At 38.0% G+C, this 14861-nt stretch overlaps 1 protein-coding gene across 6 annotated transcripts in view; it reads left to right on the top strand.

Annotated features, from left to right (window-relative positions):
• ATP2C1 (ATPase secretory pathway Ca2+ transporting 1) overlaps positions 1-14861 on the top strand; it is a 156846-nt gene that overhangs the window by 71422 nt on the left and 70563 nt on the right. For 5 of the 6 annotated variants that reach the window (XM_055413781.2, XM_088840647.1, XM_088840654.1 and 2 more), the window contains 3 exons: positions 7369-7479; positions 9006-9122; positions 12790-12879. In XM_055413781.2, the coding sequence (XP_055269756.1) occupies positions 7369-7479; positions 9006-9122; positions 12790-12879 (318 nt within the window). Of the gene's footprint in view, positions 1-6124; positions 6189-7368; positions 7480-9005; positions 9123-12789; positions 12880-14861 lie in introns of all 6 variants that reach the window. The other variant, XM_088840641.1, reaches the window with a different exon arrangement.

Genomic DNA, 14861 nt, shown 5'->3' with positions numbered 1-14861 from the left:
TGTCCGACTCTTTGCGACCCCATGAATCACAGCACGCCAGGCCTCCCTGTCCATCACCAACTCCCGGAGTTCACTCAAACTCATGACCATCGAGTCGGTGATGCCATCCAGCCATCTCATTCTCTGCCGTCCCCGTCTCCTCCCGCTCCCAATCCCTCCCAGCATCAGACTCTTTTCCAGTGAGTCAACTCGTCGCATGAGGTGGCCGAAGTATTGGAGTTTCAGCTTTAGCATCAGTCCTTCCAATGAACACCCAGGGTTGATCTCCTTTAGAATGGACTGGTTGGATCTCCTTGCAGTCCACGGGACTCTCAGGAGTCTTCTCCAACACCACAGTTCAAAAGCATCAATTCTTCGGCAATCAGCTTTCTTCACAGTCCAACTCTCACATCCATACATGACCACGGGAAAAACCATAGCCTTGACTAGATGGACCTTGGTTGGCAAAGTAATGTCTCTGCTTTTTAATATGCTATCAAGGTTGGTCATAACTTTCCTTCCAAGGAGTAAGCATCTTTTAATTTCATGGCTGCAATCAGCATCTGCAATGATTTTGGAGCCCAAAAAAATAAAGTCTGACACGGTTTCCACTGTTTTCCCATCTATTTCCCATGAAGTGATGGGACCAGATGCCATAATCTTCGTTTTCTGAATGTTGAGCTTCAAGCCAAACTTTTCACTCTCCTCGTTCACTTTCATCAAGAGGCTTTTGAGTTCCTCTTCACTTTCTGCCATAAGGGTGGTGTCATCTGCATATCTGAGGTTATTGATATTTCTCCCAGCAATCTTGATTCCAGCTTGTGCTTCTTCCAGCCCAGTGTTCCTCATGATGTACTCTGCATAGAAGTTAAATAAGCAGGGTGACAATATACAACTTTGACGTACTCCTTTTCCTATTTGGAACCAGTCTGTTGTTCCATGTATGGTTCTAATTGTTGCTTCCTGACCTGCATACAGGTTTCTCAAGAGGCAGGTCAGGTGGTCTGGGATTCCCATCTCTTTCAGAATGTTCCACAGTTTATTGTGATCCACACAGTCAAAGGCTTTGGCATAGTCAATGAAGCAGAAATAGATGCTTTTCTGGAACTCTCTTGCTTTCTCCATAATCCAGCGGATGTTGGCAATTTGATCTCTGGTGCCTCTGCCTTTTCTAAAACCTGCTTGAACATCTGGGAGTTCACGGTTCACATATTGCTGAAGCCTGGCTTGGAGAATTTTGAGCATGACTTTACTAGCGTGTGAGATGAGTGCAATTGTGTGGTAGTTGGAGCATTCTTTGGCATTGCCTTTCTTTGGGATTGGAATGAAGACTGACCTTTTCCAGTCCTGTGGCCACTGCTGAGTTTTCCAAATTTGCTGGCATATTGAGTGCAGCACTTTCACAGCATCATCTTTCAGGATTTGAAATAGCTCAATTGGAATTCCATCACCTCCACTAGCTTTGTTCGTAGTGATGCTCTCTAAGGCCCACTTGACTTCACATTCCAAGATGTCTGGCTCCAGGTGAGTGATCACGCCATCGTGATTATCTTCGTCATGAAGATCTTTTTTGTACAGTTCTTCTGTGTATTCTTGCCACCTCTTCGGGGGTTTGATTTAGGTCATACCTGAATGACCTAGTGGTTTTCCCTACTTTCTTCAAATCCAAGTCTGAATTTTGCCGTAAGTCATGATCTGAGCCACAGTCAGCTCTCAGTCTTGTTTTTGCTGACTGTTTAGAGCTTCTCCATCTTTGTCTCCAAAGAATATGATCAATCTGATTTCAGTGTTAACCATCTGGTGTTGTCCATGAGTTGCCTCACGTCATTGGAAGAGGATGTTTGCTATGATCAGTGTGCTTTCTTGGCAAAACTCTGTTAATCTTTGCCTGTTCATTTTGTACTCCGAGGCCAAACTTGCCTGTTACTCCAGGTATCTCCTGACTTCCTTCTTTTGCATTCCAGTCCCCTATGATGAAAAGGATATCTATTTTGTGATGTTAGTTCTGGAAGGTCTTGTAAATCTTCATAGAACCATTCAATATAAGCTTCTTTGATGTTAGTGTTTGGGCATAGACTTGGATTACTGTGATAGTGAATGTTTTACCTTGGAAACTAACAGAGATCATTCTGTCATTTTTGAGATTGCTCCCAAGTACTGCATTTCAGACTCTTTTGTTGACTATGAGGGCTACTCCATTTCTTCTAAGAGATTCTTTCCCACAGTAGTAGATATAATGGTTGCTGCTGCTGCTGCTGCTGCTAAGTCACTTCAGTCGTGTCCGACTCTGTGTGACCCCATAGATGGAAGCCCACCAGGCTCCCCCGTCCCTGGGATTCTCCAGGCAAGAACACTGGAGTGGGTTGCCATTTCCTTCTCCAACGTGTGAAAGTGGAAAGTGAAAAGTGAAAGTGAAGTCGCTCAGTCGTGTCCGACCCTTAGCGACCCCACGGACTGCAGCCTACCAGGCTCCTCCATCCATGGGATTTTCTAGGCAATAGTACTGGAGTGGCTTGCCATAATGGTTATCTGAGTTAAATTCACCCTTTCCCATCCAGTTTAGTTCAGTGATTCTAAAATGTTGATGTTCACGTTTTCTATCTCCTGTTTGACCGCTTCTGATTTACCTTGACTGATGGACCTAACATTCCATGTTCCTATGCGGTATTGTTTTTCTACAGCATCAGCCTTCACTTTCACCTGCAGACACATCCATGGCTGTGTGTCATTCCGGCTTTGGCTCTGCCTTAGTGACTATTTCAGTTTCTCTTCCTTTGTGCTATTCTTGTTAGTGTCTGTCTTCCCTCCAGCTGTCCTCCTCCTCATTTTGCTCTTTGTTAAGTTCTAAGGGCTGAGCGCAGAGTCAGATTCTCAATAAATGCAGGTGTTTGTTGAAAGAGCAATGAACAAATTAAAATATTCTTTTTTTTAATTGAAGAATAATTGCTTTACAGAATTTTGTTATTTTCTGTCAGACCTCAACATGAATCAACCATAGGTATACCTATGTCCCCTCCCTTTTGAACCTCCCTCCCATCTCCCTCCCCATCCCAACCCTCTAGGTTGACACAGAGCCCCTGTTTGAGTTCCTGAGCCATACAGCAAATTCCCATCCGCTGCCTATTTTACATATACAATGTAAGTTTCCATGTTATGCTTTCCTTACATCTCACCCTCTCCTCCCATCTCCCCATTTCTGTAAGTCTGTTCTCCATGTCTGTCTCTGCACTGCTGCCCCACAAATAAACTCCTCAGTACTGTTTTTCTAGATTCCATTTTTATGCGTTAGGGTACGATACTTATCTTTCTCTTTCTGACTCACTTCACTCTGTACAATAGGTTCTAGGTTCATCCACCCCATCAGAACTGACTCAAAGGCATTCCTTTTTATGGCTGAGTAATATTCCATTGTGTGTATGTACCACAACTTCTTTATCCATTCATCTGTTGATGGACATCTAGGTTGCTTCCATGTTCCAGCTATTGTAAATAGTGCTGCAGTGAACAGTGGGATACATGTGTCTTTTTCAGTTTTGATTTCCTCAGGGTACATGCCTAGGAGTGGGATTGCTGGGTCATATGGTGGTTTTATTCCTAGTTTTTTAGGGAATCTCCATACCGTCTTCCATAGTGACTGTATCAATTTACATTCCCACCAACAGTGCAAGAGCGTTCCCTTTTCTCCACACCCTCTCCAGCATTTATTGTTTGTAGACTTTTTGATGATCGCCATTCTGACTGGTGTGAGGTGATACCTCATTGTAGTTTTGATTTGCATTTCTGTAATAATGAGCAATGTTGAATATGTTTTCATGTGTTTGTTAGTCATCTGTATGACTTCTTTGAAGAAATGTCTGTTTAGTTCTTTTTCCCACGTTTTGATTGGGCTGTTTGTTTTTCTGGTATTGAGTTGTATGAGCTGCTTGTATATTTTGGGAATTAATCCTTTGTCAGTTGTTTCATTTGCTATTATTCTCTCCCATTCTGAGGGTTGTCTTTTCACCTTGCTTATAGTTTCCTTTGCTGTGCAAAAGCTTTTGAATTTATTCAGGTTCAACTTGTTTACTTTTGTTTTTATTTCCATTACTCTAGGACGTGGGTCATAGAGGATCTTGATTTGATAAAATATTCCTATGATCTATATAGCTAAAACCCATCAAAGTTGGTCAATGTCAGTAACATTTGCTTAAAAAGATAACAGGTTTAAACTTAATGATTTCATAGTTTTAAGTTGACATGGAGTCTAGGGAGCATAAATACAGTTAGCATCACTGCCTTTGACCAAGAATTTTCTGTGCTGTGTGCCCGCTATGTTGTGGAAAGTGGTTCTTACCGTGGATGGCCATCCAGCTCTGCCACCATCCCTAGCATCGGGCACTCTTCATTCTAAGTCCTGGTGTTGGTCTTCTGTAAAGTCACCCTTTGGTTTTGGGTTGCCCTCTTCCTTTCTTATGTTTAGAGAGTTATCTTATCCTTTATGAAATGAAATAGTCTCTCTTCTTTCTTTTGACCTCTTTTGGGCCCATGTAATGCTCCTGAGGGATTTTATGTAGTGTATTCCAACATAGACCCTATTTATGTATCAACTGCCAAAGGATAACTTTTTAAAAAGTGTTTTTATGAGTAGTGATATGTTTAATAGAAGAACTGTTGCAAATCTAGCTTTGTTAACCTTAATAATTTGCTTCTTCACTGAGCTCATTATATTATTGAGAATGTACATATAAATATTAGTTTTGGGAAAAACAGCTATTTCAGTGCTTATTACTAGTTGGGTGAATGCTCCATTAATGGATGTAATCCTCAAACAACTTTCAGTTCAGTTCAGTTCAGTCGCTCAGTCGTGTCCGACTCTCCGCGACCCCATGAATCACAGCACGCCAGGCCTCCCTGTCCATCACCAACTCCCGGAGTTCACTCAAACTCATGTCCATCGAGCTGGTGATGCCATCCAGCCATCTCATTCTCTGTTGTCCCCGTCTCCTCCCGCCCCCAATCCCTCCCAGCATCAGAGTCTTTTCCAGTGAGTCGACTCGTCACCTGAGGTGGCCAAAGTATTGGAGTTTCAACTTTAGCATCAGTCCTTCCAATGAACACCCAGGATTGATCTCCTCTAGAATGAACTGGTTGGATCTCCTTGCAGTCCACGGGACTCTCAAGAGTCTTCTCCAGCACCACAGTTCAAAAGCATCAATTCTTCAGCGATCAGCTTTCTTCACAGTCCAACTCTCACATCCATATATGACCACTGGAAAAACCATAGCCTTGACTAGATGGACCTTGGTTGGCAAAGTAATGTCTCTGCTTTTTAATATGCTATCTAGGTTGGTCATAACTTTCCTTCCAAGGAGTAAGCGTCTTTTAATTTCATGGATGCAATCAGCATCCGCAGTGATTTTGGAGCCCCCAAAAATAAAGTCTGACACTGTTTCCACTGTTTCCCCATTTATTTCCCATGAAGTGATTTTCTGAATGTTGAGCTTCAAGCCAACCTTTTCACTCTCCTCTTTCACTTTCATCAAGAGGCTTTTGAGTTCCTCTTCACTTTCTGCCATAAGGGTGGTGTCATCTGCATATCTGAGGTTATTGATATTTCTCCCAGCAATCTTGATTCCAGCTTGTGCTTCTTCCAGCCCAGCGTTCCTCATGATGTACTCTGCATATAATTTAAATAATTATGACAATGTGACAATGTACAACCTTGAAGTACTCCTTTTCCTATTTGGAACCAGTCTGTTGTTCCATGTCTAGTTCTGACTGTTGCTTCCTGACCTGCATACAGGTTTCCCAAGAGGCAGGTCAGGTGGTCTGGTATTCCCATCTCTTTCAGAATGTTCCACAGTGGATTGTGATCCACACAGTCAAAGGGTTTGGCATAGTCAATGAAGCAGAAATAGATGTTTTTCTGGAACTCTATTGCTTTCTCCATGATCCAGCGGATGTTGGCAATTTGATCTCTGGTGCCTCTGCCTTTTCTAAAACCTGCTTGAACATCTGGGAGTTCACGGTTCATATATTGCTGAAGCCTGGCTTGGAGAATTTTGAGCATGACTTTAGTTTAGGTACTATTTATCCTCACATATGAAGAAACTGATATATATGAACCTTAGAAATAAAAATTTTCTTAGTCTCGTTGTCACTGCAGGCAATGGAAACATATTTGATCCATCTTAATTATTTCACAAGATAAAATAACCATGTTGAGAAAGGTAATCTGTTTTCAATTTCTTAAGAATTTTTGGTCACTGATATCATTAAAGGAAAAATTGTTTTGCTTTTTTCTTTAAAATACTTAAATATTTATTACCTTTGTAATAGGTGGGATTAGAAAACATGCATATGATTGTTCCAAAAGTTGGTTATTTACATTGCTATTGCTATTTACTATTTTTTGGAGTACAACTTTTTTTTTTTTTTAATGAATAGAGGCCTCTATAGTGACCCTTTATGATAATAGAAACAAATTATTATTCTTTGACCTTTTATGTTGTCTTAAAATTGTTTTTAGGAAAATATTTTAGCCTAAGTTTGTTGATTATTCAAGATTGAAAACATTTCACCTGATAGCTTCAAGATTCGTGTCTTGGTATTAAGATGATCGCTTCATTTTCAGTATTGTTTAAATCAGTGGATGTGGGGCAGGCAGCTTAATTGTTTTCTCTCTGAAGTTTCAGTGTGTAGCTTTTGTCTCTCTTTCACATACTTTGTCAAAGCTTTGTCTGGGGATTTATTTCTAGAACTGTGTTAAAACACCGTCTGTAGATATTTGTTTATGAAGCTACATCATGTAGGTGTCATGGTTACCCTCATCTCTAAGATTCATTCTGCTCATCCCTTCACTCCACCTGTGTGTCCTTTGCTTGTCTGATCTCCCTGCTTTCCATTTCCTCTATTTGGGAATCGATCTGTAAGTCTCATGTTCTGTGATGGTGCTTTGGCAGAGTAGCCTGGTGTCCGGATAGTTCAGAAATGAGCTGATCAACAGTAGTAGTTAAAATGGAACAAGCTTAGCTGTTCCTTGTACCTCATGTTAAACATAATGAGTTTAGAGGATTATGACTCTGTGTAACGATTGGAATCTGCTAGACAGGACATCTGTTTTACTTTTTACTGATTAATTTGGTGTAGAAATAGCATCTTTTTTTGTAGTATGAAAATTATTTTGTGTTCTAGCTTTCACTGGTAGCTTATTTTCGGAAATGTGCTTTTTAGAATAGCATGTTAGTATAAAATTAACTTAATAGAACTGGATACTCTTTATTAGTCTGAAAATATTTGTTTTCTAACTGTGATAAAAGTTTCTGGGAACATTTGAACTTTCATTTATCCTGGACAGCATTAGAATTGTTTATTATATGCAAATATTTTTCCTTTGGTTTTGTTTCCTAGGTTGCACGTTTTCAAAAAATTCCTAATGCTGAAAATGAGACAATGATTCCGGTACTGACATCAAAAAAAGCAAGTGAATTACCAGTCAGTGAAGTTGCAAGCATTCTCCAAGTAAGTTCTTGGTGGGGAGGAAGGGAGTGCATAGTAGAATGAGCCACTTAGTTAAGTGCTGTCCAGTAAAATTTTCTGTTCTGGAGAAAATTTTCTCTTCTGCAGGTGTGTGTGGCTAGTGGTTGCCTGATAGGACGGTGCAGCTCTGGATCATTCATGTTGCTGGAAACTGTTAGTGCTGTGTGAGGATTAGTGGGATTAGGGAAATAATTTAATTATTAACATAAGTGGAGTTAGGAGTTTTATCCTTTTTTATGTTTTCTACTGATGCTAAAGCTGAAACTGCAATACTTTGGCCACCTCATGTGACGAGTTGACTCACTGGAAAAGACTCTGATGCTGGGAAGGGTTGGGGGCGGGAGGAGAAGGGGACGACCGAGAATTAGATGGCTGGATGGCATCACCGACTCTGTGGACATGAGTTTGAGTGAACTCCGGGAGTTGGTGATGGACAGGGAGGCCTGGCATGCTGTGATTCATGGGGTCTCGGAGAGTCGGACACGACTGAGCGACTGAACTGAACTGTAAAAACTAAGTATAAGTTCAGAACTGCAAATAAATTTTGCTTATGTAATTCAATCTCTTCCTAGTTTTAAAAAGCACAGTCTAATGAAACATGAGGAAAAGAATATTTAAAATTTTCTCTTCAGAATTCACATATTTTAATGATGGCATTAAAAGCATTGCATACCCCCCCCCTTTTTTTTGAGTTTTTTTTTGGGCGGGTTGTATTTATACTCTGTTTTAAAGCCACTTACTCTAAATATATTTAGGTATCACAAGACTCTGTTATTAACCTCTGTTATAAAGCTTTTGGTCAGAGAAACTACTTCAGAGATGCAAGTAATTTCATTCTTTAATGATAGTTTCAAATAACAAGTCATGAGAGGTAGTGACTGAAGAATGCAGGTGGTGTTTGTAGCACTTAACTTCATTATTTTCAGTAATTTAGGAACCACAGATTTTCTGCTTGGAATAAATGTTCAGTCTAAGAACAAAATTTAATACCAACCTCAGTTTTGATAGGCTCAGAGAACAAGAAGGATGCATAATCTTTTGGAGAAACTAATTTTAGAAGACAGTAAGACAACAGTGGGAACCAAGAAAACTAGTTAAAATGTACTTACAATTTGCTTTCTCTACATTGTCACTGCTTTGTGTTATTCCTCTTTCCACATAAAAATCAAATTTTTTTATTAATCTAGTTGCTTACATTAATATTTTTTATTGAGGTATAACTTATATAGAATACAACGTACTCATTAAATATACAATTTGCATTTTGGCAAATACAGCCATCATCACAATGAAGATGTAGAAAATTTTCATCACTCTAAATAGATTCCACGTGTTTTTTTGTAGCTAATCCTTCCATTGCTTCTGGCCCCAGGCAATCACTGATATGCTTTGTCCCCATAGATTAATTTTGACTGTCACAGAAGTTTCTATAAATATGACCATACGTAAGTACTTTTTTGTGTTTTCTGCTAATATTTTCAGTAACTTTTATATATAAAATCTCATAGGCTGATCTTCAGAATGGTTTAAACAAATGTGAAGTAAGTCATAGGAGAGCCTTCCATGGCTGGAATGAGTTTGATATCAGTGAAGATGAGCCACTATGGAAGAAATATATTTCTCAGGTATATTTTTATTTTCTCATGCTGTGCAGTTTACATGTATTTTTGTTAATGTAATTTTTTACTTTTGTGAAGTTATTTATGGAGAAAGGAAATAATATTAAAAAATTTTTTTTTACATAATTTATTTCATTTGTTAGAGTTTACTATTAGGTTGGAATTTCTATAATTTTTAGTGTGTAAATCTTTAAGGGCTTGTATCACATGGAGGTGATAGTAGTAGTTTCCTTTGGAAGTGTCTTATATATTTTTTTTTATTATAGAAATGCTAGTATTTTTTAAAGTGATATGACTAGTTTAGAAAATTAACAAAAGGTCATTTGAATCCAGCCTGCCTGGTTACAAATTCCACCTTTCTTTATTACTATTAATAGTTTGTGTGTCCCTTATTATCTGCTGAGTCTTAACTAGAAAATGGAGATAATAATCTTAGGAGATAGTAGCTATCAATAGAAACTAGCTATTTTTAATTATTAGGTTGGTGAAAAAGTAATTGCGGTTTCAGACGGTGAATATCAAATCATTATAAGTAGGCTCAAACACATCTTTGTTACTCAAAATAGGAACTATTGCAATCAACACATTTTTTTCAATGAGAAATAAGTTTGTTTAATCTTGTAACATAAAAATCTATACTTTGGGATTTGACAAACTCTTGGAAAGCATTTTATCCTTTCTGCTGATTGTGGAAGCATTTGTCCTTCAAAAGCTTGTTGAGATGCTTGAAGAAGTTGTTGTCAGTTGATGAGTGGTCGGGTGAATATGGTGGATGAGGCAAAATTTTGTAGCCTACTTTGTTCAACTTTTGAAGTGTTGGTTGTGCACTGTGAGGTTGGGTGTTGTTGTGCAGAAAAATTGGGCCCTTTCTTTTGACAGATGCTGGCTTTAGTTGTAGCAGTTTTTGGTGTGGCTCATGGATTTGCTGAGCATACTTCTCAGATGTAATGGTTTCTCCAGGATTCAGAAAGCTGTAGTGAATCATACCTTTAGCAGACCAACAAACAGTGACCTTGACCTTTTTTTGGTCAGAGTTTGGCTTTGGGAAGTGCTTTGGAGTTTCTTGTGGCTTCCCTGGTGGTTTCTTCTTGGTCCATCCACTGAGCTGATTGTTGCCAGTTGTCATATAAAATCTGCTTTTTGTTACACATCACAGTCGGATCAAGAAATGGTTTGTTTTCATTGCATAAAAAAGAGAAGACGACACTTCAAAATGATGATTTTTTGATTTGCCGTCAGCTCATGAGGCACCCACTTATGGAGTTTTTTCACCTTTCCAATTTGCTTCAAATGCTGAATGACCATAGAATGGTCAGTGTTGAGTTCTTTGGCAGTTTCTTGTGTAGGATCACCTCCTTCACTGATCCTCTCAATTGGTCGCTGTTAACTTCTGATGACCAATCTGTGTGCTCGTCACCTTCAAGGCTCTTGTCTCCTTTGCAAAACTTCTTGATCCCCCACTGCACTGTACATTCATTAGCAGTTCTTGGGTCAAATGCATCATTGATGTTGTGAGCTGTCTCCGCTGCTTTACATTTTGAACTCAAGAAAATTGCTCGCGTTTGCTTTTTGTCTAACATCATTTCCCTAGTCTAAACAAACGGCAAGTAATAAGTCATGAGCAAAAAAAGAAAGTGGGGAATGTGCATTAAAATGATGTCTGACATGACCACGTTTATTTAAGAATGTATTCCAGTATCAAATGGCAAAGTTAAACAGTGCAAAACCGCAGCTACTTTTGCACCAACCTATTATATTTTATTAATATCTTAATCTTTTCAGAAAGATTTGCTGTAGGATTTTTCTTATCTTGATAACAAGCATGTTAGTGAAAATTTACAAACTTCCTGTGGCCAGTTTTTAGCTAGTAGAGTTAGTTTGTCACACAGGTTCTTTTTAGTAAAGAAACTTTGTAATGCCTTCTAATCTTTAGATTCTTTTTTTAAAAAGATCTATGTTTAACTTTTCTAAGGGGCCTTGCCTGTTAATGAACCAAAATTTACCATGTTGTTAAATGAATTTGTCTAAAGTAGGAAAACTGAATTTTTAGGGACGAACTTTGTGTCCATCTTGTTTTTAATGGAATATTTTTTATATGTATTTTTGTATTCTCACCTTTACCATATTTCCACATCATCCAGGACTTCAGGAAGTTTATTTTAGATTTATAAATTACAGTGATTTGACTTATCACTGGGGAGTATGATTTAATGTTTTACTTTCTTGATCCTGTTTCAAAGCCGGAGTACTTGCATCATGGTATTGCTGTGAGAATGAAATGAAATAGTGCCTGTAATATAGTTAAGTAATAATTAGCATTAATTATTAATGCTATTAATTATTGCTAAGCAATAATTAGCATTAAATATCAGTTGTTAATCATAAAGCACTGAGCGACTCTTCACTCCTCTACAGAGAACAGCATCTTTGTTGTTCTACAGACATTTGTCTAGAGCCTGCCATCACGGCACAGCTTTTTTAGGGGCAAATAAAATGATCATGGACCTTGCTTTCAGAGTGTGATAACAACAGCTAATGTTGGCGGGTTTTATAGTATACACAGTGCTTTAATATACATTCTTGGTTAATCCTTACACAGTTTTTAATACAAGGTATATTTTAGTAGATGAAGCACCTCTGGGGCTTAAAAAATTAAGGAATTGGATTCAAACACAGGTATTCTGACTCAGTTTTTGTGTGTGGTTTGTCCACCCTGAACCACACTGCAGTTGTAGTTTTATTTTGTTAGAGCAGTGATTTTCAGTCCTCTGCATTAGAGTCACTTGGGGGAATGCTTTAAAAATGCTAAAGCCTGGGTCCTGTGCCCAGAGATTGTGATTTGATTGCTCTGGTGTGTATGTGGACATTTGTTGGAAGTCCTTCACAAGATTCTGATGTGAAGCAGAGTTGTGGACACTGTGCCAGGGAATAGAACCACAAAGGAAGGAGGAGGAGGTGGTGTCTAATTTCAGAGTTAATGATATCCAGAGGCTGAGGCTGTCCTCTGTGATGGATTCTTCGCAAAGTGATCTTGCAGCTTTGACAGCTATTGGCAGTGTTTCATCAGAGGAAGGCACTCCAGCAACGAAGCTCTGACGTTTAGCTGGGATATCCAACTGGAAGGATTTGGGGTTGTTCTGATGCTTGTTTGTTTTAAGAGCTTCTTGACTGAGTTGGTGCTGTGGGTTTTATTTCTTTAGATCCTGTTGTCTCTGCTAGCTAAATGTCAGGGAAACCAGTGTTGGGAAAATATTCAGCTTCTTCTGTGGTGAGGATCTTACTCTATGCTCTTGGTTGCACTGGTTGGTGGGATCTGGTTGTTCCTGTGGTGGGTGGGTCAACTACAGAATTGTAATCTATGCCCATTTACTTAAAATACAGGAATGATGAGAGTGTTTGAAGTTCATAATTTAGGTATTCTAACCAGTGCTTAATATAAATCTTTAGCTTAAAAGTAATTTTCCATTTATTCTAGACCCAGTAGAAATTTAGAACAGCTTAATGGTTAAATTAATATGTACTAAAAATACACGTGTATTCTAAGAATTGGTCAATTCTTAGTTTTACATAATAATGCCTGATAGTTGTTTTCTTCTTTTAAGGCTTTTGTTGTGATGGTATACAACTATCATTCATGCAAAACTGTTGAATTGCTGTTTGTTTTCACTTTCAGTTTAAAAATCCCCTTATTATGCTGCTTCTGGCTTCTGCAGTCATCAGTGTTTTAATGCATCAGTTTGATGATGCTGTCAGTATCACTGTGGTAAGGAAAATATATGTATTTTTAAATTGTTAGTTAATTGTGTAAATTAGGATTGGCTTTTATTTTAGAAAATGAATTGAGGGCTGCCTTATTGTTTTCTTCAGGTTTTTTTTTTTTTTTTTAGATTCTGGTTTTAGTTGCAGTGATCTCAAGTAATGTTCAAGGGTCTGTGATTGGCACCCTTGGGAATTATTTAACAACCTGATAATTTCACAGATGTGAAACATTTTATAATAATTTTCCAGTTAAATATTTAATTTCTTTTACTTTCCAGTTGAGAATATGTTTGACTAATGGTGAACTGAAGCCTGACATTTTTGAAATTAAAAATATTTAACAGTGTACTGTATATTTACTATGTAAGATTTTGTTCTCTCCAGCTAGGTTATTCTAGTTTTCATCTTTTTTCCCTTGCCCCTCTGTGTCATTGTAGTATAAAAATTTATAGTAAAGTCTAAGCATTGATTAACACAAGTGTGTTATGCCTAACTGCACAGGAGAAATGAACACAGAGCTTCGAAGTCTCCAGCTTTTGCTTGTGTACTCCTGGGAGTCTGTGAGATTCCTTTAGGGAGCATGTGAGGCCAAAACTGCTTTCGTAGACATTTGCATTAATGGAGCAAAAGTGATATGGGTAAAACCGTTAGAGCTTTGGTCTCAGTCAAGATAGCGGCACCTATCTAATAAACTGTCTCCTACTTACTGTTTTCTTTCAGTGTTTCTCTTAGTAATGTTTTTGTTAAAACAGTAAAAATTAATTTTACTAAATTTTGACCCTTAAGTATATACCTTTTTACTGTTCTGTGTGATGAAATAGGAAGTATTCATTGAGGTATGGTGATTATCCCAAGGAAAGGTTGTGTGCCGAAGTGAACTAGCCTTTTACTCCAAAGAATGACTGATATACAAACTGTGGTTATTAAGACTTGAATAATTGGCATATTTCTTTTTTGAAAGTGAGTGAAATAACCTTTCACTGCAAGAGAAACGACTGACAGAATTTGTTACCAATGGTAAAATTCAAGCTTTCAGTAGTAACTAGAACTTTGCAAAAATTTTATGCTAGATAGCTCCCCTATTTTAAGACCTTATTCTAATGAGATCAGTAGTGATTTCAGTGAATGTGATTTTTTTTAACAATTATAAAGTGTGTCAACACTTGGAAGATTTGAATAACCCAGTGTAATCAATCTTTTCTAAATGACCTGTGCATGATGATACAAAATATTCATTCACAATAGTAAGGAGACTGATTTTAATATAACAGACTATGAAAAGTTCACTGATCTAGTTTTAGATTCTACATTGCAAATTACTTTTAAAGTTACTAGCAGTTGTCTAATTTTGGTGTAGTAGCTAAGAATAAAAACCACAATTATTTGAAAAGCCTTTTAAAATAAACTCCTCCCTTTCCAACAGTATCTGTATGAGGTTGAATTTTTTTCATATACTTCAGCCAAATTAACATATGTCAATAAATTAAATGCAGAAGCAGATAGGAGAATGAAAAACCCAAATGAATTTTTTGGCCAACCCAGTATTAAAGCGGACACCAAAGATAGAAAAATTGAAAACACTGCCACTTTTCTCACAATTTTGGGGAGGGATATATTTTTCATAGGGCTTCCCTGGTAGCTCAGTGGTAAGGAATCCGCCTGCCAGTTCAGGAGACATGAGTTTGATCCCTGAGTCGGGAAGATCCTCTGGAGAAGGAAATGGTAACCCACTCCAGTATTCTTGCTGGGAAGTTCCATGGGACAGAGGAGCCTGATTGGCTACAGTCTGTGGGGTTGCAAAAGAGTTTTTCATGAAAAATATTGTATGTGTTAACATAATGGGCTTCTGTTTTTTAGATGAAAGTAGAAGTTAAAACCCAGTAATTAAAGAAATATTTAATATGGTAAATATCAGTAGCTATTAGTCACATAAACAAAAGCTGGTCCTCAGTTTGTAAAGGGATCCTGAGATCAAAGAGTTTAAGA

Source organism: Moschus berezovskii, chromosome 1 (assembly GCF_049115385.1).
Source record: "Moschus berezovskii isolate FMDL1 chromosome 1, NW_MosBer_1.0, whole genome shotgun sequence".
Classification (NCBI taxonomy): Eukaryota; Metazoa; Chordata; class Mammalia; order Artiodactyla; family Moschidae; genus Moschus; species Moschus berezovskii.
This window is presented reverse-complemented; position numbering and strand designations above follow the sequence as displayed.